We start from the raw sequence: 27,381 nt of genomic DNA, 5'->3' as shown, positions 1-27,381 counted from the left end.
TTAAAACTAACAACAGGTTCACCAAATCATAGTGGTGTAGACAGTTAACTCTTGGAATTTGATCCTTCTTGCAACAGGAAATGGTCTCCAATAGATAACTGTCTCTTACACTCCACCCTAACTTCATTGTTATTGCATCTCAGACTGTCCATTGTTTGAAATTCATTTAAAATAACATTAATCCTTTAGTCTCACCAGTTAAAGGATTTAGAGCATCTTTTCCTTCCTTAAGCACCTCCCCAGACATAATGTTAGTCATTCCATTATAAAAGCACAATAGTCAGTTTGGAGAACTGTAGATGGTGTACAACTAGCAGTGGGCAGTTATTTAACCATCCACCACTGATGTGAACTAAGGTGGTGAAGTGGTATGTGTGTGCCACTCAGTTGTAAGGAATTTGCTCAGTAACATTGCATAGGACCCTACAAGAAGTAGTCCACAGGAGTTAAATCTGGCAACTGTGGCAGCCACGCAGCTGGACCATCAAGGCCTATCCATCTTCCACAGTACCATTTGTTGAGATGTCTCCGAACAGCACAAGAGTCTCCGAGCAGCGCAAGAGAAATGAGGTGGTCCATCATGCTGAAAGCACATTTCCTGACAGTCATTCAATGGCACAGATTTCAAGAATGGGTCCAATATGTTTGGTAGGAAGATGAAGTATGCAGTATGAAGTTTGTAAAGGGAATTTCTGACCTCCTTGTACATCCTAACCAACAGGGACCAGTGCTGAGTGTCAGGACTTGTCAATGACAATCCAATAGGAATTCTACTGTCAGTAAATGCATGTCCATCTCGAGCAGTTTCCAAAGAAAATATTGCAAATGGAACTGCATGAAATGGACATCTCAAGTCACATACCTCACAGGAGGCTATTGCTTACAGTGGCATGTAAAGATACACATCTTTGACAAGCATACAACACAAAGCCAGGACAGTAGCTGACTGGAGGCCTGTAGTGAGATGAGATCGAGTGGAAATTCGGCTTATTTTCAAAACATTGCAAAACCACAAGAGTACTGATGCTCCAAAGAGATGCTAAACTTGCAGGCTTTGGAGAGTGTACTTCAGGCTGGAGGTGGTTTCCTGATGCTTTGGTGGTGCTTTTCATACCACGACTTGGGCCCACTCATTTAGGTTACTGTGAACATTTTCAGTGGCCAATTGTTGCTCTTTCTTCTACATCTTCATGATGAGTATGCTGTGGGCACTCTCATCTTCCAAATTGAGAGTAAACTGTTTACACGACTGTAGGTATGCATTTCTGGTTTTATGACCATTCAGGCACCATATAGTATTTCAACTGACCTGCTAATAAATCATCCCACCATAATTCCTTAGAAAATGGCTGGACTTTTTAGGAGAGGGAATAAAACATTGCAATCAACATTCCCACAACTGTGTTGCTCTACAGGATGTAATACTCAATTAGTGGTATCAGCTACATATGGCATACCTGAAACAACTTGGACACAATTTTCTGCTTAACTGATGTCATTATCAACGCTAGGGGTGGTGTTACATAGTATTAGGATTATGTTTTCTGAGGGTGACTAATTTTTTGTACTGTGTGCTTGTATTTTACATTTTCTTATCCCAATTTCCTGTATTCGGCACCGAGTTTATGAATTAAAAAAGTTAAAAAGCTACTGATTGTGCATTCCTCAGGCCTGCTCAAGCAGATTCTGTTTTGACTAGGTACTGTTATTAATTTTTGCTTCCACTTTGATGTATCATACTATTGATAAGTTAGACAATTCTACTTAGCACAGTTAGTATTTTTATGATTTGATCATTAAAGTATTTAGAATTAATAGGTAATCATCACATTATCTGTTGGCGTCATTTATACATTTATATTACTGATTGATTAATTTTACTGTGCAAAACACAATATTCCTTTTTCAAAAAAAAGTTAAATCCACAAAGAGAAGACGAGCTGATTAGTACTTACCTTCAGGAGATGCAGCCCCAGTGCTGCTGGTAGACACATACAAAACTAGACAGTATTACTCCAATATTACTCTAAGCACACAGGAAGGATTGTTAGTGGAACACTGAAAAACTTGGGGTGCAGGCACTAATAGGGCTACACCACGCATCAGGAGGAAGGAAGGCAAAGATGAAGGAAAATGCATCAGAGTAAGTAAAATCAGTAATCATAAAGTAACTTGCACAAAACAAAACACAGTTTACTCACAACTGCTGTGTGAGGATCCAGAATGCGCATCACCACTTGGGCTTGGAGAAGAGCGTAAGCTAGTTGTGGATTCTGTAACAGCATTGCGCGAGCCTCTGTTGGATTATTCTGAACACAAAGTTTCATCTGTTTCATCAGTTCAAACATTTGCTCTGGTGGTAAAGATGCAACAGCTTTGCTTATTGCCTCAGGGGCCTTATCTGACTGTACTGCTTCTCCATATGGATTCTCCACAACAGGGCCCTGTAACAGACCTGACAAACCAATAGTTTGTTACTCCAATAAGCAGCAGCAGTGGTGGTGGCAGTAGGACTAGGAGTAGGACTAAGAGTATTAGTGGAGGTAGTAGTAATGGTGGTGGTAGTGGTAACAGCAAAAACAGAAATGTACTTCTAATGAAACAAAAATTGAGTATGACAGGGATTAGACCAGAATGTTTTTTTTTAATTAATAGCAAATTATAGGCATGATTACATATTGTGAAAGAAATGCAAGAAATATTTAAACTAAAAGAAAATTAAAGGGGAAAGTTATGAAAATAAATTGAGAATATCAGAGCTAAAATCAAAGCAAAGTCAGTTCTCATCAGCTGTCTTCCGGTTCTTGGTATTCCTTGGAGAAACAGTAATAGTAATAGTAATAATAATATGCAGCGGAGAATTTTGGAGTGTTCTGACACTGGCCTTCACAACTCCTGGAACATGAGGAGACATGCAAAACTTTTCTCTCTGAAGATGCAAGGTTCAAGACCACCTGTGTGTTATGGAGAGTAACACCCCACAAAATGTGAATCTGTGTATGAAGAAAATTGCATGACTAGAGGAATAAACTGAGGAGGTGGGCAGTTTACAGTGGGAATAATTGTACCCAGAGAATGAATTATTGCAGTTTAGAGACCTACAAATAATGTCTTGGGTACTGGCTGACCTATAAAAAAAATTAGTCTTGATGCTACCACTTTAGCGGACACTTGCTACTCAGCTATTTATGGGATCACAAAGGAAAATTACTCTCTCACAACACAATTTAATGAAGAAACCAGCAACAGAGACCTATGTCGTTCGACCTTTATAAAAGTCTCGATACACAGCAGGAAACAGAGATAAGACAATCTCTCTCCTCGGTAGTGTCCTACAAACAACATCTAGAGGAAGAGAGAATTACTGAGCAGGTGCATCTCTTACCGCTTTACCTACCGGCATGCCCTCTAAACCTTGCCTAGGAAATTTTGCTTGCAGAGAGACTGAATTGATACCTGCTACATGGACAACAGAAATTGATATGGAAGTTATGGTAAAATTCTAAATTTTAAGAAAATCCACTTTTAGCTTGAAGGCACCCTCTAATGTACAGTTCATGAAGTCATATCCCAATTTGTCAGAAACTGATGAAAATCTTGTACATGAAAGAAAAGTGATATTGAAAAATTAAAACTGATGATAAAATCTGAGTTACACATTTATTGTACTTGTGTGCTGCTTAGAGAAGACTTTGCCTGCAAGACAGCGGCGCGAGCTGTAGCTGAACTTAGCCACTGCAAGCTCCCACTGCTGTTTGGCCACCACCGGTAATTAATAGAAAATGAGGACTAGCCTGGCCTTTCCATTGTGAAGGGCTGTACCAAATGACTGCAATCTACCTCTTTCTAGCTGTTGGGCGAGACACCCAAGTACTCCCTACATGGCTGTACAATGTGTTGCTGATATGGGTCCTGGACTTCCACTTTCCTGGACTTCCACTTTCATGACATCTGCCACCTGTGGTATGCTGTAGGCACCTGTTAAAGTGGATGACTGTCTTCGAGAGTGGTGGGGTGGGCCACAGTAACTACTGGTGAGCCACAGTAGGCTCATGCCTACAGATTCCTATTCTGGTTATCTGTACATCACTGTTAGGTCCTGACCTACACCATGGCCGCAACTGGACAAAGCACTGTACTCACATTCCTTGCTGCACTTGAGTGTGTAATTCAGCACACACTCCATTGTGCTAGAGAAGATAACCCCCTACTGTACAATCACACAGAATGAACATGTTTCCAAATGATGCTGTTTCACTAGGAGCTTAGGGTGTATGATAGCCACTCACACCAGCCCCCAAGCTCAGCTTTCTGCACCTTCAGCGTCACCACCTGACATGCTCAGTCTCCACACCCACTAAAAACCCTGATCTGAGAAGTGACTGCTGCAACTGGTGGTCAAAAGTGGGCCTCATGTCGACACCGCTACAACTGGCGATCAGTAGTGGGCACCGTGCCAATGGTATCAGGTGGCTAATCATGACGACAACTGGTGGCCACAAGTGGGCCTCACGTTGCCTAAACTACAATTGATACTACTACGATCAACACCAGTTTCTCGTGTTACTGTCATCCCTGCAGCAGCAGCGATCGTCTTGCAGCCAATGATTCACACAATGCAGGGCAGTGAGTGAAGAAGCATGTTTTTAACTTTGTAACTGACTGTTTACCTTGTAACTGGCTGTTTTCATTATGTAATTCACTGGCCTCGGTCGATTGTACGGACGTTTATTTTAATCTAAGGGGAACTTTTGTACAGCAGAGTAAACCTCCTGACCTGACTAGTTTTAAGGATAATTGTCGGGAGCTATATTTAACATCTGTCAGGTGCACACTTTGCAGTCTTTCTAGGTACAAGTTGTCGTGTACGACAGTTGTACTAGCCATATGTTTCATTTGTCAATGTTGGGATCTTTTGACATGAGAGTGTACTGAATGTATATGGGCTATGATATGCCACAATGACTTGAGTAGCTTTTTGTGTACCGTGTACTCTGTAGTGTGAACCTAGTGCTCATTTCCTTTTGTATTGTATATTTCTTTATTGTATGGACAACAACAGAATATGTAAGATGCTAGCAGAAACACAAAGTGCTAGTAATAGGGGTTCTGTTGATGCTATGATGGAGCACATCATTAGGTTACAAGAAGCACTTTAACAGAAAGCTGGGGACGTAGCACGTTGCAAGGGCCATGGAGAGGTACTGTGTGCTGAGAAGCACTAGGTACTAGGACAACTTGGAGAAGTTAAGACTATACCGTGTGTACATTCTCCTATCAATCCTGCAAAACCAAATTTGAGAACACCTTTTTCGCCAAGGCAACAAGAAGACGTAAGCATATTCCTCGATGATGTCTGCCACATTGGGCAGTTGGTCTGATGAAATTTGCCTTTTTATGACCAATCTGTGGTTTATAGGAGAGGCTAAGGCATATGTTACTTACCATGAGACTTAACGAGATGTGCAAACATTCGAACAGTTACCTGCAAAGAGGGAGGAGGGGGGAAGGGAATACGACAGCAGAATAGGAGGCGGATCAGTACTTGCTTCTTTAGTGAGAATAACGAGTCCATTGAACCATTCTCAGGTAGGATGCAAAAGATCAACATCCAAATGTACGTGCTAACACAGAATGAGTAATAAGAATAAGGATATCTATGTATTTTTGCATGGCATTCCCCACTTAAATGCTGTGTGCAGATTAGGATGGAGAACCCTTCTGATTTGGCCGCAGTTATCAGGATCTCCACACAGTTGGAAGAGACAGATATAGCAACTACAGACTGTGGCAACCACCAGGTGTTTTCTTCAATAATGAAATAACACAGATGTAGGCATGAGGACCATTTCCAACACTGTCATCAGCTGGAATGCTAAGAGTGCAGACGAGTAGCTCACAAAGCATGAGAATGTAAGAGTAAAAAACGGGAAAATCAGTATCAGCAAATATCTTCAATAAATGTGAATGGGAAGGTGTCAGCCACCAGAAAATGTTTCCAATAAAGTGTAGTACTGGACATGCAGATGCAGAGATGGAACGCTGCTTGTGGAGTTGTCTTGTTGTTGTTGTGGTCTTCAGTCCTGAGACTGGTTTGATGCAGCTCTCCATGCTACTCTATCCTGTGCAAGCTTCTTCATCTCCCATTACCTACTGCAACCTACATCCTTCTGAATCTGCTTGGTGTATTCATCTCTTGGTCTCCCTCTACAATTTTTACCCTCCACGCTGCCCTCCAATGCTAAATTGGTAATCCCTTGATGCCTCAGAACATGTCCTACCAATCGATCCCTTCTTCTAGTCAAGTTGTGCCACAAACTTCTCCTCTCCCCAATCCTATTCAATACGTCCTCATTAGTTACGTGACCTACCCATTCAATCTTCAGCATTCTTCTGTAGCACCACATTTCGAAAGCTTCTATTCTCTTCCTTTCCAAACTATTTATCATCCACGTTTCACTTACATACATGGCTACACTCCATACAAATACTTTCAGAATGACTTCCTGACACTTAAATCTATATTCGATGTTAACAAATTTCTTTTCTTCAGAAACGCTTTCCTTGCCATTGCCAGTCTACATTTTATATCCTCTCTACTTCGACCATCATCAGTTATTTTGCTCCCCAAATAGCAGAACTCCTTTACTACTTTAAGTGTCTCATTTCCTAATCTAATACCCTCAGCATCTCCCGACTTAATTCGACTACATTCCATTATCCTCGTTTTGCTTTTGTTGATGTTCATCTTATACCCTCCTTTCAAGACGCTATCCATTCCGTTCAACTGCTCTTCCAAGTCCTTTGCTGTCTCTAATAGAATCACAATGTCATCAGCGAACCTCAAGGTTTTTATTTCTTCTCTATGGATTTTAATAGCTACTCCAATTTTTTCTTTTGTTTCCTTCAATGCTTGCTCAATATACAGATTGAATAACATAGGGGAGAGGCTACAACCTTATCTCACTCCCTTCCCAACCACTGCTTCCATTTCATGCCCCTCAACTCTTATAACTGCCATCTGGTTTCTGTACAAATTGTAAATAGCCTTTCGCTCCCTGTATTTTACCCCTGCCACCTTCAGAATCTGAAAGAGAGTATTCCAGTCAACATTGTCAAAAGCTTTATCTAAGTCTACAAATGCTAGAAACGTAGGTTTGCCTTTCCTTAGTCTAGCTTCCAAGATAAGTCGTAGGGTCAGTATTGCCTCACGTGTTCCAGTATTTTTACGGAATCCAAACTGATCTTCCCCCAGGTCGGCTTCAAATAGTTTTTCCATTCGTCTGTAAAGAATTGGCATTAGTATTTTGCAGCCGTGACTTATTAAACTGATAGTTCGGTAATTTTCACATCTGTTCACACCTGCTTTGGAATTATTATATTCTTCTTGAAGTCTGAGGGTATTTCGCCCGTCTCATACACCTTGCTCAACAGACGGTAGAGTTTTGTCAGGACTGGCACTCCCAAGGCTGTCAGTAGTTCTAATGGAATGTTATCTACTCCCGGGGCCGTGTTTCGACTCAGGTCTTTCAGTGCTCTGTCAAACTTTTCACGCAGTATCATATCTCCCATTTCATCTTCATCTACATTCTCTTCCATTTCCATAATATTGTCCTCAAATACATCGCCCTTGTATCGACCCTCTATATACTCCTTCCACCTTTCTGCTTTCCCTTCTTTGCTTAGAACTGGGTTTCCATCTGAGCTCTTGATATTCATACAAGTGGTTCTCTTTTCTCCAAAGGTCTCTTTAATTTTCCTGTAGGCAGTATCTATCTTACCCCTAGTGAGATAAGCCTCTACACCCTTACATTTGTCCTATAGTCATCCCTGCTTAGTCATTTTGCACTTCCTGTCGATCTCATTTTTGAGACGTTTGTATTCCTTTTCGCCTGCTTCATTTACTGCATTTTTATATTTTCTCCTTTCATCAATTAAATTCAATATTTCTTCTGTTACCTAAGGATTTCTACTAGCCCTCGTCTTTTTACCTACCTGATCCCCTGCTGCCTTCACTACTTCATCCCTCAAAGCTACCCATTCTTCTTCTACTGTATTTCTTTCCCCCATTCCTGTCAATTGTTCCCTTACGCTCTCCCTGAAACTCTGTACAACCTCTGGCTTAGTCAGTTTATCCAGGTCCCATCTCCTTAAATTCCCACCTTTTTGCAATTTCTTCAGTTTTAATCTACAGTTCATAACCAATAGATTGTGGTCAGAGTCCACATCTGCCCCTGGAAATGTCTTACAATTTAAAATCCGGTTCCTAAATCTCTGCCTTACCATTATATAACCTATCTGAAACCTTTTAGTATCTCCAGGATTCTTCCATGTATACAACCTTCTTTTATGATTCTTGAACCAAGTGTTAACTATGATTAAGTTGTGCTCTGTGCAAAATTCTACAAGGCGGCTTCCTCTTTCATTTCTTACCCCCAATCCATATTCACCTACTACATTTCCTTCTCTCCCTTTTCCTACTACCGAATTACAGTCACCCATGACTATTAAATTTTTGTCTCCCTTCACTATCTGAATAATTTCTTTTATTTCATCATACATTTCTTCAATTTCTTCGTCATCTGCAGAGCTAGTTGCCATATAAACTTGTACTACTGTAGTAGGCATGGGCTTCGTGTCTATCTTGGCCACAATAATGCGTTCACTATGCTGTTTGTAGTAGCTTACCTGCATTCCTATTTTTTTATTCATTATTAAACCTACTCCTGCATTATCCCTATTTGACTTTGTATTTATAACCCTGTATTCGCCTGACCAAAAGTCTTATTCCTCCTGCACCGAACTTTACTAATTCCCACTATATCTAATTTTAACCTATCCAATTCCCCTTTTTAAATTTTCTAACCTACCTGCCCGATTAAGGGATCTGACACTCCACGCTCCGATCTGTAGAACGCTAGTTTTCTTTCTCCTGCTAATGACGTCCTCTAGAGCAGTCCCCGCCCGGAGATCCGAATGGGGGACAATTTTACCTCCGGAATATGGAATATTTTACCCAAGAGGACGCCATCATCATTAACCATACAGTATAGCTGCATACCCTCAGGAAAAATTACAGCTGTAGTTTCCCCTTGCTTTCAACCGTTCGCAGTACCAGCACAGCAAGGCCGTTTTGGTTAGTGTTACGAGGCCAGATCAATCAATCATCCAGACTGTTGCCCCTGCAACTACTGAAAAGGCTGCTGCCCCTCTTCAGGAACCACACATTTGTCTGGCCTCTCAACAGTTACCCCTCCGTTGTGGTTGCACCTACGGTACGGCTATCTGTATCGCTGAGGCACGCAAGCCTCCCCACGAACGGCAAGGGCCATGGTTCATCAGGAACCACACATTTGTCTGGCCTCTCAACAGTTACCCCTCCGTTGTGGTTGCACCTACGGTACGGCTATGTGTATCGCTGAGGCACGCAAGCCTCCCCACCAACGGCAAGGTCCATGGTTCATGGGGGGGGGAGTTGTCTTGGTGCCAGGAAACATAGGTTTCTGGTAGATATTGGAGTACATTTATTGATTATTGCACGAGATCTCTTGGATAGAAAGAGACTTGGGTCTCCACGTTACGGGTTATGTTAAGTTGGCAATAATGAAGTAAGTTCACTGGGTACAACACTGGTCAAGTTTAGCATTGGGGCTAAGACTTTTCCCAAACATATAGATGTGTTGATACAGGTTGGTGAAGTGTATTCTGCAATTATCACACTTGATTTCCTCACTAAACATCATACTAAAATTGATCTTTCATGGTATACAGTAGAGCTTCAAGAGACTGTTTGTGCTGGGTGATACCACTGCAAGCGAGGCAATGTTGCAAGGAGCACCAATCATGAAGCTATTGCCAACTGCACTGAGTACATGCACACTACAGATGGGTTCCCATGATAATGTACTGTCAGGGACACGGGAATTAGTTTAGGTCTTTGCAGGTACAGAATTACCACAAGAGATGATGTGTGTGGTTGAGCCACTTGTAAGTTTGGGCGCAATGCACTGTTTTGTGACCAGAACAGTAGCATGCAAAAGTAATGTGAATGGTGAATGTACAGTTCCAGTTACACTCGATGATTTTGATAAGAACAATTAAAGTCTAGCAAAGGGCTTCATGATCGCCATATTGTGTATTTTGGATGAAGGGGATATAGATAGGACATGTATTAACCGCAGCCACAAGCATACCGTCAATAATTCTGCTTTATGTAACAAAGTGGGTCATTTGTAGGATAGCAACCAGTGTGCTATGGAACCATTGCATGGGATGCATTACCCATAACCCAACACTGCATACCCGATGTAATGGAAAACCATGACTACAGATGAAGGAAGTGATATTGGAACAAGGAGATGCACATGCTCTTATGACACAGGAGTTGCGAGAGAGCAGAACAGGAAGTGTTACCATTTGTCTGACCATTATAGTCCAAAATGATGCATGGTTGTGCAAAGCTCAGTTGTTAAGAGGTGAACCTGACACAATACAATGTCACAGGGAAGTGCTCGAGCCTCAACCACATTTTCAGAAACTAGATACCCACTGGATTTACTCAGTCTTTATGTCACAGATCGTGATCATCAACTGTTACGAGAATGGAAAATCTAGGGCCATGAAATGGATGGAACTTCAAGATTATGGTATCTTGATCAATGGCATGACTTACAATGTAGCATAAGCTCAACTATCTGTTACCTGTAACTATTATCAGTATGACCATGATCATGTTATAATAGGCAAAAAAACTTTTGAATATCCTGTCTATCCAAAACAGGACATTTGAGTCCAGAACTCTTACACTTGATCGATGGACTAACTGCCTCCTAAAAAGGGTGTATTACTACAGAACAGACTTTCAAACATATCCAACATTTCCAGGAAATATAACATCAGAATATCACCACTATAAGTGTTTCTTCTACTAGCATAGCCATGCTTTTTTAGAAGAACTTGTGTATTCCACCTACACTTGAGACGCAAGACTGCCTATCCTCTTGACCTATCTCTGCACCAGATCCCCACAGAAAGGCTTGATGCCGTAACTAAGAAGTAGGAATTGCAACAAACTGTGCCAATATATAGAATTAAATTATAGCAAGTAGAACAAGAAAGATATCGGTCATATTAGAGATAAAACATATATTTATGTGGAAAAAAGTAACGTAACTCACTCTTGTAAGATGTTAACCGAGATTATACTGTATAAACCAGTGTCAATGTAATTTATGCAAAATGAAGTTGTTCTAGGATGATGCCAGTGTAAAATTCCTGATGAATGTTTGGAGATGAGAGGATTGTTGAACAGTAGATCCAATCCCTGGGTGCAAATATAAATTTTTGAAAATACTACCTGGCACAGATGACACAGAATCATATCTGGCTCATACCGTGCATCAGAAGCAGTATCTCGGACATGCAAAGAGTGCCATTGTTGCAGAAGGCTGGGTGCCACTCAAAATACATTTTCACACCAAGCTGAGCAGTAATCAAGGAGTACGAATGGCACAATCTGACAGCATTCGATGCGTCATTCTGTGATTCTTGCAAGACTGAGCCACAGCAAGTAAAATCCAAGCTCAGCTTCTCCATAGTGTCTTAGCACTGACTGAAAGTGCGAAGGCATCAAAACTGACAATAACTGAGACACCACAATGGGGCCAAGAGTGCAGACACCTCCAGATAATGAGGATGAATGACTGCATCGCCAGCCACAATGATGTTATGTCCAACTTAAATACTCCCATTTCAGGGTCAGTATCCGGTCATCCCATCTGCGTGTCCAATTCTGATGCAATGATGGTCTCATTAGTTACAGAATAAATTGGTTGCTGAATCATGATGTGTTGCCTGCTGCTGAGAGAAGACTTCGCCTCCGAGACTGCGGCCAGTCGGTTGTAGTGAAACTTAGCTGCCACTGCTGTTTCGTCAACACCATCACTGACAGAAGATGCGTACGAGCCTCAGCCTTCCTTCATGAAGGACCATATCGAGTGACTGTAAGCTACCATTTTTTACATGTTGGGCAAGGCACCCAATTAGTGCCTCCCTGGCTGTATGTCGTGCTGCCATTTGGGTCCGAGACTTCCGCTTTAATCACACCCGCTGTCTGTGATATGCTATTGGCACCTGCTTAGGTGAAGGTCCATCTCTGAGAGCGCTGAGGTGAGTTGCACAAGCTGCTGACAAGCTACAGTAGGCTCGTGCCTACAGACTCCCATTCCGGCTATCTGCATGACACTGCCGTCAGATCCTGACCACCGTGGCCACGATCGTCAAAGCAATGTGTCCACATTCTTTGTTGCACTCAAGTGTGCGATTTGACATGCCTTCCAACATGCCAAAGATGACAACTCCTACTATAAAATCACAAGCAAGAAATATGTTTCCAGACAACGCTGTTTCACTGGTGCTTTAGGGCAGACAACGCTGTTTCACTGGTGCTTTAGGGCATACAACACCATGCACAGCAGCTCCTGACCTCGGCCTCCTGCACCTGCAGTGTCACCATGTCACCTGCTCAGCCTCCAAACCCACTAAAAATTCTGACCTGAGGGGTGACCACTACACAGAGTTGGCAAAATAAAACTGGCCTGTAAAATACTTCATGCCCTGGGTGAAGTTGATGTAAGCTGGCCTGCCTACCTTACAAAGCATGAAATACTTTCTGGGCCAGTTTTATTTTGCTCTTCGTATATGTGGATGACATAAAACTAAATAAAGAAATCGGAAACAGCTGCAACCTGGACAATAGCAGGCAGGTACTGGTGTCAACATAACCATTTACATTAGAGAACTGTGCCACTATTCATATTCGTAGCATCGAAGTACAAATAACAAATGAGAAAATTAACAGTACTAATTAATTGGTGCCTGGATAAGAGTCCAACAATTTGAGAATAACACCAAACACCTAACACAAATTAAACATTTGCAGGTTAATCTTGTAATACAACTGAAAACAGCCAGTGTACCAGATTGTTGTCACTTAGAAAATATTTTCTATCAAATGAAAAGGTCTCATTTTATACATTTATCAAGTACTGATTTAGATTGAAAATTAATTAAAAGTTACTTTATGTTTTCAAAAATAATTATTCATAACGAAAGACTTTAGCTATTGAAATCACTTATACATAAAATAATTATAATAATTAAGATATGGTGTGGCTACTTACTCTGCATCTCCATACGTGACTTCTCTGTGCAGGCATTGTCAACACGCAGAGTACGTCCACCTATTTCATAGCCATTTAAATTTCGCATTGCAGAAAGAGCAGTCTCTTGATCTTTATATTCACAAAATCCATAACCTTTTGGTTTACCGGTCTCACGATCATAAACTAACCTGGAAATGGAATTGTTTGTAACAGATGATCTCACAGCATGAAGTTATCGCCCACAGTTTACCATTAAAACAAAACAAAAATTGACCTTCAACTCAGATATGAACTTACACAGTACCTTCTTGCGTTGCTAACTGTTCAGATGTTTATTCCAGTAGCCAACACACTCATTAATCTGCAGTAAAACAAAAATATTTTTCTTTTCTCCAAGTATCTCAAAAGTATATTGTAGATTCTTCTGAAGAGTTACGATGCATTAAATTTCTTTGATAATATAGAACACAAATTCACGGATACCTACGTAGCGCTATGTTTACTGCCCGATATTAAAATTATTCCCTAATTTGCATGTTGACTGCTAACCTATCTCATCTTCATCTTCACATCTTGTCTACATGGACAAGGAAAAATAATTCCCGGATTTCCCGGTTGAAAATACACTTTCTCCCAGGTGAAAATACACTTTTTCCGTGTTAAGTGACAGTATACTTTTTCTTGGCACTTATCAATCCGTTTATGGTTTTATACACCAGCGTAGAATTTCCCGGCACTTTAGAAAATGAAACACGGGGGAAAAACACGTTTTGGAAAGATCTTTGATGTGCAGCAACATATACACTGCATATTTCCGTGTTACGAACGTATAAATTGGAATTCCACCAAACACCGCAAGTTACTTTCCGAAGCATTAAAATAGAGATTGCGATGCACTTTTGTAAGCCAGTCACAGTTCATCTCACCAGATCTCGCCAGCTGATGACAGCATTTGACGTGTCATGTAGTCAGATCACCCTTAAGTAGTGCAAACACACAAATAAGAAAAATTAATGGGTTAAATTAATGTACAATAGTTGCTACAAGAAAAGAAAAGCTATCACATATAATATTGGTCTCTAAGATTAATAAGCTGCAAGAGAAACTAAGCTTCCACATATATTGTTGATCTTTTTTGCGCGTCATACATCACATAAATGTGCCAATAAATTTTTTTAATGACGACGTAAATGTCTGATCTTCTAGGCTCGAAATTCTTCATATGGTCGTCCCCAAAGAGTTGATTTTTAAATGAGAGTCAAACGCTCTGTGATTTAAGAGATTCGTCGTACACTCTCTCACATAGTTTATCTTACATAAAAGGAAATTTACTTTGAAAGTATCGCTTTTCAAAGCAATATTCGCAATATTTTTCCGTGACCTGTTAGAAAGGTACATTTCAGCAGTTGCCAGAGAGCGCCATATAACAGGCGTCACTGCACTTGCGCAGCTACGATGACACAGGAAGCCCGCATGTTTGTACGTGTGAAACATTAAAAGATCTTGCATTAAAACGAATCTAATGTAAAAAACTGTCACGTCACGCTCATTGGAGGCAATTTGTTGTTAAGAGGCACTGCACAGTCTTCCTAAAGCCTTTGACACACTTTGCTGTTGGCAGACGCTTGTATAAGCACTGTGTTTGTTGTTGCATATGGCGCATTTTCTTTGCGACTTAAGTTTTATTTTCATTTTTTTTATCTCGTTCAAGTTTTGTTGCTGCAGTATTTTTCTGCAAAAGCGGGATATAGTAAATTTTTTTGTTAGAGTATTGGTTCTTATCAGTCAAAATCACAAACATTTAACTGAAAACTAAAACAATGAAAAATTCCTGGAACTCAAAAAGATTCCCGGGTTTCTTCCGGATGAAAAAATTCCCGGGTTTTTCCCGGATCTCCCGGTTGTCCCGGGTCGTAGACACCCTGCACTAAATGTCTATGACCAGACAACTTGTCTGCCATAGTTGTAATAAATTATACACAAAATCCTCTGTCATTAATCATTATATCTGTTAATTAAATCTGTATCAAAACCCCCACAATAGTTCCTGAGACTTGCCCTCACATACGTGTAGTAACTGCAAGAAAAAATGTGTAGTTTCACCACATCATGACAAGCTCATACACTCAGAAAAATTTTGCTGAATTGGACACTGGACTCTGAAGCCTACGCTGGTATGTTACTTCATTTTCCATTGCTGTTTCATGATTCAGAACTGCCTGCTGTGTTTTAGCTACAAGTGTACAGAATTTGCATACATTTGGGTACATCATTTATGGCTCCAAAGCATCTAAAGAGTAAATATAATTGGGTGATGCCTGTTCCTCTGTGATTAGAATATATTACAAATTAAGTTTTAACACAAACAATGAAAAATCTAGAATGGAATAATGACAATATTATGAAAAGGACAGATCTACTCACCATACAGAGGAGATGTTGAGTTGCAGACAGGCAGAACAAACAGACTATGAAACACACAAGCTTTTGGCCTCAAGGCATTTCTCTAAAACACACACACACAAGACCATTGTATCTGGCTGTCTGGGCCAGACTGCGAGCAACTGCGCATGATGGAAGAAGGGGTGGTTGGGATATGGAGGGAGTAAGGAGGAGGCTAGGGCCGGGAGGGGGAGGAGAGCATGGTATGGGTGAGGACAATAAAGTGCTGTCGGTGGGAGCATATAGAGACGTGATGATGAGAGGGCGGGGCAGCTAGGTGCAGCTGGAGTTGGGCAGAGGTCCAGATGGAAAGGGGGGGAGATGGCACTTTACATCCTCCACATAGATACAATCTGATGTAGAGGGGAACGAAGGTGATAGCACAATTATACAATCACCATTTAGTCCTTCAGAGCTCAACACAGCAACTTGTCTGGCGGTGGTGACAAAGAAGTGGAAGAATTACTGAAATGCCATCAGAGTGGCGAAGATTAGTGACACTGTAACAAAGCCACATGACTGGGGGAAGAGATCATAAAGTCGATAACCAAAAAGGTGCTACTTGTGGCACTAAATTGGGCAGGGATAAAATCATTGAGGGGAGACAGATAAAGATCAGAAAAGATGGTCAGTCAGAAGACGTGGTAGTCCCCAACAGGGGGTACATACTGAAATCTCAAGTAGGAGAAAAGGAGGGGTGAGAGATTTCTTACTAAGATGGTATGTAAGTGCCCTGCCCGGGGGCAAATAAACATTGCAAACGGTAATCGCTGGGCTGACTCACACTTGCACTGCTTTCACTTCTAGTGTGGTAAGCATGGTAATGCAATCACTGACAACATCTTTGTAAATCGACATACACATCCCTCCAGAAACACTGCAGGGGTCAATGCAGTTCAAGAAGAAGATACGGTAATCTTAAAGGGTTGGAGCATTGTTATATGGAGAGCAATACAGGTCACACAACAGGAAGATATTAGTCCTTGCAGTTTAGGAGGATGACAGTAATATCCGTTTCTGTTCCACTGAATCATCACATTAAAGTGCACCTTGATTATGTGTGAAGGGGCCAAGAGGACAGGTCATGCTTCAGGATGATATTGTAATTCATCAGGATGGAACATCACCATGTGAAAGAGGGGGGGGGGGGGGGGGTGGGGGTGGAGGGGAAGGGGAACCTGAAGCTCAAGGGTCACAAAAGCAGCCTTCCCCCAAGCTTCCTTTTCCTTCTCCTTAATTCCTTCAGAGAGTCAGAAATCTTGCAAAAGGTTATCCACCGTGGGGGTACAACTGGAAGATTGGGCAGCCCTGGAAACTGCAGTCCAAGGCCTGCCTGGTGCAGAGATTTCTGGGATGAGGGTTCTCTGTTACACGATGGCTTGGTAATTGGTATTGAGGTCCCTAAGTAGGTGCTCCAGTGAATCACAAAGTCGTTGGCTGGTTGGAGTTAAGGGACTAAACAGCGAGATCATCACTCTTCAGCCATGAGGCAGTTTATCTGCAGTTATGATATCTGGTAAAAATTTGATCAAATTATGGAAGTACTAGCAACCCACCTTGGCCTCACAGAGGTAGCACTGCGTACCTATCGCTGAATAATTTGCCTAGAGGCACCAGTGCACAGTGAGTATTAAAATCCTTACAGTAGTTCCTGAGAGTAGTCTTCACATACAGATAGGAAGGAAAAAACACACACTGTGGGGGACTGTGAGTCGTCATAGTTCAGCTAATATGCACCAAATATTTATAAATCATGTACACAAACCTTCCTCATGAATCAGTGCATCTATTAATGAAAATATTATCAAAAACACCACAGTAGTTCCTGAGTTTAGCCTTCATTAATTTATAACATATATACAAGGAGAATATATGTACAGGTGAACAGATTCTGGTAATAATAATTTTATGTAGCTCAATATCGTAGTGCAAGTCTTACAAATGGACATCACTTCAGCAACTTGAATCTCTGTGGCCACTTATCCAACCAGAAAATGGTGACCTACACATTTCATTTGTGGCAAATTTCCACACCATTAAGAGGTGACTGGTAGTTTAAAAAAAAAACAGAGACTAAACTACATGATGTGACCAGGATTTGATCATGCAAGTTCTTAATTATCAACACCGAACTTTAGACCTAGTGCTAAACCGCCAAACTTTAATTTGCTTCAGTTCTGGTAAGAGAGACCTATTGTTTAACATGGAATCCAAACCACATTTCAGTTCTGGTGAATCACTGGGAGGTTTAATGTTAGGTTAAAATACACTGAAAATTTTGTGATCTGACCGTTATTCGATCCTGCGACCTTTCAGGTTTGAGGCATGTGCTGAACCACTGCCTAGGGTTCTGCTTAATCTTCACTGCTGTCTGAAGTTGCGGTGGCTGTACTGCTAGATGGCAATTCCATTGTTCTCCAGTGATGAACTCAAATTTGTCACCGATCAGCCAATTTTCACGAAATATTTATAAATTATAGATACAAACCTTCCTGATGATTCAATTTATCTGCTTATCAAAATGAGATCAAAATCCCTACGGTAGTTCCAGAGATTAACCACTACATTCAGACAGAAGCGAGTAGCGAATTTCAATTCATACATTATGAAAATATATAGGAGTGGTAAAACAGAGGCACTGAAAGCAATATTGATGCCAGGGGTGGTAAATAATTTCTGGAGAAATAAAAGTATATGGGTCAGGCCAAGACAAGTCAGAGCAGATGAGGCGTCTGCCAGAGCTCACTTGTGGCAGGAGAAACACCACCTGCATCCTAGCCCCCATCATCCTTATTAAGGGCGACGACAGAGAGTAAAAAAGCTAAAGATGTAATGGTTATCAATTCAACTGATAATAATAAAATAAAGTGAGAGAAATAATCTGGCCAATTTGGTCAGAAGGACCAGGCAAGGACACTCCTTCATCCACCCATGTTTCATTTTCGGGGCTCTGCATGCAATGGAGGCCATCCATTGAAGTGCTACCCCTAACATGGAAAATAGAATAAGGCAGGAAAAAGCAGCTAACCACATCTAAAAGCAATTAACATAAACCAAAAGAGGGATGACCAAGGCATCTGGCAAAAGACAGTGTCAAGAGCCCCAAGACCCAGCAAGTGTCAAGACACACCATAACCCCAACCAATCTGCCCCCACCTCAAAGTCCTTTAAAATGTTATAGCTGCGAATAACAAACTAGTTTCATGGAGAAACAGAGAACCAGTTCAGCTGTCCATTGTTGTCCACCAATATTAGAGACAAAGAGGGGGAAGAATAATACGAACAGCACATACCACGAAGAGGACCCCGAGATGCATTCCAAATGGTAATCCCATCCATGGATGGATGTCAGACGGTTGATGACCCTTGTATGCAAAAAGTATCTGATAAGTTGGATGATTAGGAACTCAGTAAGAGGTGGTACTGTCGGAACTGATGAGAAGTATCCTCCATCGGCATGAAGACTTTCTGTGAGCCATGTCTGGAAGCCATCTTTAGCCAGTCTTACTCCTCAATAATGGACTGGCTTCAATAATTTCAAAGCTGAAGGTGCCACTGAACCAGAAACCTGGCAACCATAGACCAACTGGGACGAGGTCAGGGCACTGTAAATACAGAGGTGAGTACTGTGATCTGTGCACCAAAAGGTGTGGGCATGCAGCATAGAGCATGTAGCTTTTGTAAACATGCTAGTCATGTTGAAAAATATGTGGCAGCATTGTCAACTTTTCATTAAAGCAGATTCCCAAAAAAATCGGAACTGCCTAACAACACTCGAGTAGAGTTCACGATCAGGATAGACAATGGCACGGCAGAAATTAATTACTAGTGTTTTTAAGGAAAAGAACTGGAAGCCAAGGGGAAGGGTAGAAGCAGATGCCCTTTGGGTGGTACCTTGGATCTGGCCTTCAGCCAATGCTACAGGTAAGCATGGCACTTGTGACAGATGATTTGAGATATGCACCACAGGCTAGATGTGGCTTTTACACCTTCATCTATACAAGGCAGCTGAAGATTCGGACATGGTCAACAGTGCACGTGGGTCTCTAATGAATTATGCCTAGAAGAATGCCTCAGTGTGACAGTATGCAAAGTTTGATCACAAGAGTAATAAAATGCAGCAGGTAGGGAACATTCGGACTGTGGTTGGTTGGTTTAAGGGGGTGGAAACCAAACTGCTTGGTCAATGGTCCTCAGACTGAGATTAACCTAAGTGGCAAGCAGTTTGATGACAACACTTTGAAGGTACTCAGCAGAGGTCTCAACTTTGCTATGACTCCTAGAAATGCACTCACTTCAGGTTTCATCACCACAACAGACTAAGCAGCCAACACACTTCCCGGAAAGATGGAGGAAGAAATTCGCCTGGAGACCTGCGGGGTTCTCAGCAGGACACCAACTCCAAAATTGAAGTGATGAGAGGGTTGCATTAAGAGGCTATGGGGAGACAGCAGCAGTGTGGTGTCAGCAGCAAACAAAAGGAACTCTATAGTCATTTTGCAGTAGGTTGTGATCATTATGAGAAAGTGTGTCAATTTCTAGAGGATCCACCATACAGATTTTTAGAATGTGACCCTATGGACAAAGTGGACAGGATCACAGCTCTTTTGAAGAAAACTGGAATACCTGACAAAGTCATTAAACAACTATGAACAAGAGTGCAAGTTCCACTTAGACTATATGGACTACCAAAAGTACACAAAGAAGGCATGCCATTGTGTCCAACTGTCAGCAACACTAGCGTATCAACCTACCCAACAGCCAATGTATTCATCACAGCAACTCAGGGGACTTCTTTCAACATCTCAAACAATACTGGACCCTTTTCACTAAATGAGCAGTTTCAGGCAGCACATGAAGATAATGAGTCACATGGTTGAAATGTTGTGCAATAACAACACTGACATCCAGGAGAATACCCAATACTTCACGATGTCAACAAATCACTGGGAAAGTGTAGAATTACATTCCTCATATAATTCAATCGTGATGAGCGTGAAGGACTGGGAGATGTTTTCAATTTTTCCTTTATGTGTGTGAAAGGTAGCCAGGTAAGATGGTTGGTTGGTTAGTTGGGGGAGGAGACAAAACAGCAAGGTCACTGGTGCAGAGGGGAGCAACACAAACAGCACAGTCCAGACAAGGGGGAGGGACGACTGGCAAACAAGTAGATAAAAGGGACATCAGGGCAGCAGGAAGAGGGAAAAATTGGGAAAGGGTTGGAGGAAAAAGGGAGAGCAGAGGTTCCCCAGAAATAATGTGTGCAAAGGGGCTCCAACACCATCACTGACCTGTCCTGATTCCCACACCATACAAAGATCACAAAACAACAGGAGCACCAGGGGAAGAAGACACAAGGAAATGAGAAACAAAACTGCACAAAAGACAAGACAAAACATAGGGAAAACCTGCCGGTGTAGAGGCGAGGCCAAGGCTTCCATAGCCAATGTAAACGATAACTGAGGGACTCAAATTCCAAAGGAAAATTCAACAACTTAAACCTGAGTGGGCAAACCGCTTTCATAAAGAAAACCAAGGACAGACAATCCTATAAGGGTCATCTGATAACACCTGGGACAAGGAGGATGGGAGGGTCTATTTAGTGCAAAGGACCAAAAGGTGGGGGCAGTCAAGCAAAATATGGATCACCAAGCAAGAGGGGGGGGGGGGGGGGGGGGGGGGGGAAGACTACAACTTACGGGGTGGGGCTTTTTGTGTAGTAAAAAACCATGGGTCAACCTAGTACGGTTGATACAAAGACGGCAGAGGATGGTAGATTCCTGATGGGAGAGGCAGAGGGAGGAACACCATATGGTGGGAGTCTCCTTGACTGCGCAGTTCATGACTGAACGAAAAGGTATTTTACATAAGGCCGCAAAGGCTGAAGAGGTCACAGAGAATGGGATGTAGGTGGCTGAACCCCCCCCCCCCCCTCCTCCCCCCAAGCTAGACGGCAATCGAACAAGTAGCATCACCAAGATTGGCACAATGGTTGTGGATTCGAGGAGATAACAGAGAAGAGGGACGCACCCCATACTGACGATCAAAAGAATCATCAAAGGAGGAGGCACAGGATGGGTGGCCACACACGGCAGACAAACTGCATGCATACCCGCTAAGTAGAAAGCCACTGCGCTAAAACAGTGGTAGTTCAGCAGCTTCAGCACACTGAATCTCAACTGGGCTAGTGCAAAAGGGGCTTGTGGCCAAACAACGGATGCCTTGATGGTGGATAGTGTTGAGATGGTGTATACAGACGCATAAACAAAGCACCATAGTTGAGTTTCGAATGGCTAAGGGACTGTTACAAACAGAGGAGGGTGCTTCTACCGGCACCCCAAGAAGTACCACTGGGGACATGAAGGACATTAAGGAAATGTGTACAGCGGGCTGCCAGGCAAGACACATGGGAGGACCAAGAGAGTTTCCTATCGAGCTTGAGCCCCAGGAATTTCGTAGTGTCAACGCACTAACGGAAGGGCACCAGGCCCAAGATGTGAAGACGGTGGGAGAAACCACTTGCGTCGCCAGAAATTCATACAGACAGTTTTGTCAGTAGAAAAGCAAAAGCAACTGTCGATGCTTCGGGAGTAAAGACATCGCTGAAGATGCTGCTGAGTGAGACAGGTCCATGGAGAACTGCAATAGATGGCAAAAAGTCAACAATAAGGGAGCTGGATATGCCCGGTGGGAGACATGCCATTATAGGGTTAAAGGGATAGCAAAGAGGATGACACTCAGGACGGAATCCTGAGACACACCATTTTCCTGGATAAAGCTGTCCGACATGGCAGAGCCCACACACACACACACACACACACACACACACACACACACACACACCTTGCAAACTCAATCTTTTAAAAATGCCTGAAGGAAACAGGGCAGGTGACCATGAAAGCCCCACATGTAAAGAGTACGGAGGATACCAGTCCTCCAGCAGGTGTCGTAGGCCTTCTCCAACTCGAAAAACACAGCCACAGTCTGGGATTGCTGTAGAAAAGCATTCATGAGATGGGTGGACAAAGTAACGAGATAGTCAACTGTAGAACACCGCGCTCGAAATCCACACTGTGCACTAAAGCTAGCATACCAGCCGGGCATGAATCCTACGTTCCATCACCTTGCAAACACAGCTGGTAAGAGAGATGCGGCAGTAGCTAGAAGGTAGGTTTTTGTACTTACTGGGCTTAGGTATGGTTATGACTATGGCTTCACGCCAGCATACGGGAAATGTGAACTCTGTCCAGACGTGATTGTACATGTTAAGCAGAAAGTACTTGCCCACAAGAAAAAGGTGCTCCAACATCTGAACATGGATGGCGTCTGGCCCTGGGGCGGAGGATTGGGATGAACTGAGAGCATGATCTAGCTCCCTCATAGTAAAGGCGGCATTGTAGTGCTCACAATTCAGATAAGAGAAGGGCATCACTCGAACTTCCTCCACTCATATCTGATGGAGGAAAGCAGGGTGATAGCAGCTCTAAACTTCCGCAAAATGGAGGCCAAAGGTGTTGGAGATAGCAACAGGGGCCACGATAACATCGTGTGCTACTGACAGTCCAGAAATTGGGGAATGGATCTTGGTTCCAGAGAGCTGTCAGAGGTTGGCCCACACAAGAGAGGAAGGGGTGGAACTGTTAAAATAACTAGTGAATGAAATCCAGCTAGCTCATTTGCTATCCCAAAGAAAGCGAAGACACTTTGCACTCATCTGTTTATAACGTACGCAGTTTGCCATCATAGGATGATGGTTAAAAATGCGCAGCGCACATCTCCACGCACGAAATGCATTGCGGCATGCCTCAGTCCACTAAGGGACTGGGACACGATGTGGTAAAGAGGAAGAGCGAGGAATGGAATGTTCTGCAGCATCAAGGGTGACGTTTGTGAGATATTCCACCTAGTCGTCAAAACTGGGGAAATCTTGTTCTTCAGAGGAATCCAGAGAGGAGTAAAGCTGCCAGTCAGCCTTTGTATGCTGCCATTTGGGCGTGCACGAGGATGGGGTAAGAGTCAGCAGGAAATGGTCCCTCGAGTAGGCGTCAGAAATGACAGTCCACTCAAGACGATGGGTAGGCTGGGCAGTGCAAAAGGATAGGTCCAAATGGGAATAGGTGTACGAGGAGTTGGAAAGGAAAGTGGGTGCTCCAGTGTTAAGGCAGAAGATGTCCAGTTGGTTACGAAGGTCAGCCAAGAGGGCACCTCTCTGACAGGTCCTGGGAGAACCCCAAAGGGGACGATGCGCATTAAAGTAACCAAGTAGCAAAATGGAGGAGGTAGCTGCACAGTAAGCTGAAAGAAGTCTCCCCTGGTGACATCGAAAGACGGAGGGACGTAAGTGGTACAGAGGGAAAAAGTCAGGTGAGGAACGAAAAGGCAAAACTGAAACAGCTTGAAGTTGGGTCAGGGAGTTGGGTTGACTATGAATGTCATCGCGTATGAGAACCATGACATCTCCATGAGATGGAATGCCGACCTCATGGGGAATATCAAAATGAATCGGTAAGAAATGTGAAAGCTCAAAGTGGTCATGAGGGTGCAATTTCGTTTCCTGAAGGCAGAGTACAAGTGGATGCTGCGATGCTAAAAGCAGCTGTAAATTCTCTCTGTGGGACCGAAGGCCACATACGTTCCATTGGAGGACAGTTATGAGGAGGAAGAGATGTAGGGGTGTCAAAACGGCGGCTGCCGAGTGACAGCTGGTGTAGAGTCAGCACTACAGGGCACAGAAGCAGGAGGATCCTGTTCCATGGGGTCCACAGAAGCATCGGCTTGCTTGTGTGGTTGGTCTGTGGAGTCCATTGCTGAAAAGCAGTTGGTGGTGCATCCAGCAATATGGAGGCCGGCTGGGCTAAGGAACCATGGGGCGACACCGTCAAAGAGGATCTTCAAGAAGGGAAAGGAGCAGATCGTTTGCCTTTGGTGGACTTCATGGAGCGATGGGTAACAATAACCGAACTACAGGCGCCAGGTGGGTGAACACATGGTTTGTGACTAGCCAGTAATTTGTGAGCGACTGGGTAAGGCACTTTTTCCTTCACCCTGATCTCTTGGACAGCACACTCATCAAGACACGTGGGATAATCCCGAGAGGAGGCAGCATGGCCACCATTGGAGTTGATACAATGTGGAGAAGGAGGCGGACAATCGCCCTCGTGTGCATCTATACCACTGGTTACACATTTTGTTGTGTGTTGACAAGATGTTCTAGTGTGGTTGAAACGATGACACTGTTAGCAGCGCATTGGGTTCAGGAGTCAGGAGAAAATGTGGGGAAGAGAGCAAGGAGGGCAGATGGAAATCATTGCAGAGAGATATGAGCGGTGCCCGTCAATAAACCCACCCAAGGGCAGGTAGCGGGTTGATAACAGCCCGAAGTCACAAAAAGAGTAGAACAGGAGGGGGTGAGCAGTGGGAAAGGGGATGTAATGGCATAGGAAAGCACAAGCTGGGACGGTCAAACCGAAAGGGGAAGGATCCCAGCATCACCAGAAGTCTATCGACAGGGCGAGTGTGAAAGATCCCATCAATTAAACGGGTGCCATGATGGTGAACTGGGTCCAAGAAGAGCAGTGTGGAAGGGGCAGCTGATCCATAAACGTGAAAACTGTAGTCCAGAAAAGACAGAACCAATGTCCGGTAAAGGCAGAGAAGGGTCGAATGATGCATGACCCATGAAGTGCGGGCGAGGAAGCGAAGGACACTGAGTTCATGAAAACAGCAAATCTTCATATGAAGGATATGGGGCAACAACTTGAGCTTGTCGTCAAAAAGAAGATCCAAGAAACGGAGCTGGGGAACCAAGCTAAGGTGCTGGCCATCGAGGAAGAACTCTGGATCCAGATGGGCCACACTACGGCGACAAAAATACACCACCATCGACTTAAGGGAGAGAACTTAACCATGTGAGTATGTCCATGTGGAAGCACACAGCGTGGCAGCCTGTAGCTGTCATTCCACAGAGACCACCATGTGGGAGCTAGTCCAAATGCAGAAATCATCTGCATGCAGAACAGGGGTGACCAACCGTCTGCCAGAGGCCATAAGTCCATTAATTGTAATGAGAAAAAGCAAGGCACTTAATATGGAGCCCTGTGGAGCACCATTCTCCTCTGCCAGCGGAATGCTGAGAATGGTGCCAACCCAAACTCTGAACAACCAGTGGGACAGGAACTGGCAAATAAAAATCGGGAGTGGGTACCAAATACCCCACTCATGGACAGTAAGGAGGATGTAATGGTGCCACACTGTGTCATAGGCCTTATGAAGACTGAAGAAAACCATGACAAAATGGCAGCGCTGAGAAAAGGCCTGGCGAACTGTGATTTCCAATCAAAGCAGATGATCCATCAGAGACTGTCCCTGCTGAAAGCCGCATTGGTAAGAAGATAAAAGGTCCCAAGAATCAGAGCTCCAATTGAGTTGACGAGCCACCAACCGTGCAAGTAATTTGCAGAACATTGGTCAGGACGACTGGATGCTAACTACCAAGGGACAATGGATCCTTGCTGGGCTTAAGGACAGGCACTTCAATACTGTCTCTCCACTGAGAGGAGAAAATGCCTTGGAGCTAAATACGGTTAAACACCTGCAGGAGATATTGCCATTGTGGAGGACTGAGGTGTTGAAGCAGTTGGTTATCTATGGAATCAGGGGCAGGGACTTAATCGTGAAAAGAAGAAAGGGGCAGAAGAAGCACCCATTCATTATAAGGTTCATTGTAGGATTCAAATTGTCGAGGAGTAAAACATAAGCAGGAAGCTTCAGCTCGCTGTTTCCGGAGGAGAAAGGTGGCTGGATAGGAGGCTAATGCCAATGTCACTGAATATGGGTCATTAGGTGTTGACAGAGAACGGATGGATCTGTACATTGGCCACCTGAGAGGCATGGACTGGAATGGCAGACTGTCGCTGAAAACCTTGAAGGGTCCAGAATGTAGCCCACAACTGCTTGCTCTGCTTGATTAAGTAATGGGCTATTGCATGAAGATGTTTAAAGGTAAGAAGATGGGCAGAGGACAGGTACCTCTTAAGATGATGCAAACCGCGATGGGATCATGGATGGTGGTGGCAATGGCCGTGCTCTACCATGGAACTGGCCGACGGCGAATTGGGCCCATCAAGCAGGGAACAGCAATGTCAGCAGAGTGGATTATCTTATCAGACACATCAATAACAACTTCATTAATACAACCTGACAAAGAAGATGTAAGCATGACCTGGGAGATATACAGAGGACTATCAGCACGATGGAAAGCCCAGTGGGGTAACTTGGTCATCAGAAGGTGGGAAGGGAACAAGAGAATCAACAGGAAGTGGTCACTACCACATAGGTCATGTGGTGAACAGTGTAAGGAAAGGAGAAGGGGAGGGGAAGTGAGCAAAAGATCAAATCAGAGAGTGCCACATGTGGCACTAAAATGAGTGCAGAAACCATCATTAAGAAGGCATAGGTCATGGCCCGCAAGAAATTGGTCAATGATTAGGAGCCCTGGATTAGATGAAAAAGCAATGCCCCACAAAGGATAACAGACATTAAAATTCCCAAGGAGGAAGAAGGAGATGCTGAAGGAGGGCACCGGGTGTAAGTGGCCTGTCAGGAGGGAGATAGAGATTTTGACCTGTGACCACTGTCCAAGTGGACCTGGATAGCAACTGCTTCCAATGTGGTACGAAGGGGGATCCTTGTACTAACAGCATCCGTATGGACCAATGTGCAAACACGATCAGAAACCGTCATATCGACGATTTGACTCTGACAGGAGCTACAAAAG

The 27,381-nt window shown here is 43.3% G+C and overlaps 1 protein-coding gene across 2 annotated transcripts in view; it reads right to left on the bottom strand.

Moving 5' to 3' along the window:
- LOC124595479 (cleavage stimulation factor subunit 2 tau variant) overlaps window positions 1–27,381 on the bottom strand; it is an 88,716-nt gene that overhangs the window by 52,192 nt on the left and 9,143 nt on the right. For both annotated transcript variants that reach the window (XM_047134238.1, XM_047134239.1), the window contains exons 3-4: window positions 13,182–13,351; window positions 2,202–2,455 (exon numbers count right to left, since the gene is read on the bottom strand). In XM_047134238.1, coding sequence (XP_046990194.1) covers window positions 2,202–2,455; window positions 13,182–13,351 — 424 coding nt within the window. The remainder of the gene's footprint in view (window positions 1–2,201; window positions 2,456–13,181; window positions 13,352–27,381) is intronic.

The sequence above is a fragment of the Schistocerca americana genome, chromosome 2 (genome assembly GCF_021461395.2).
Source record: "Schistocerca americana isolate TAMUIC-IGC-003095 chromosome 2, iqSchAmer2.1, whole genome shotgun sequence".
NCBI lineage: Eukaryota > Metazoa > Arthropoda > Insecta > Orthoptera > Acrididae > Schistocerca > Schistocerca americana.
This window is presented reverse-complemented; position numbering and strand designations above follow the sequence as displayed.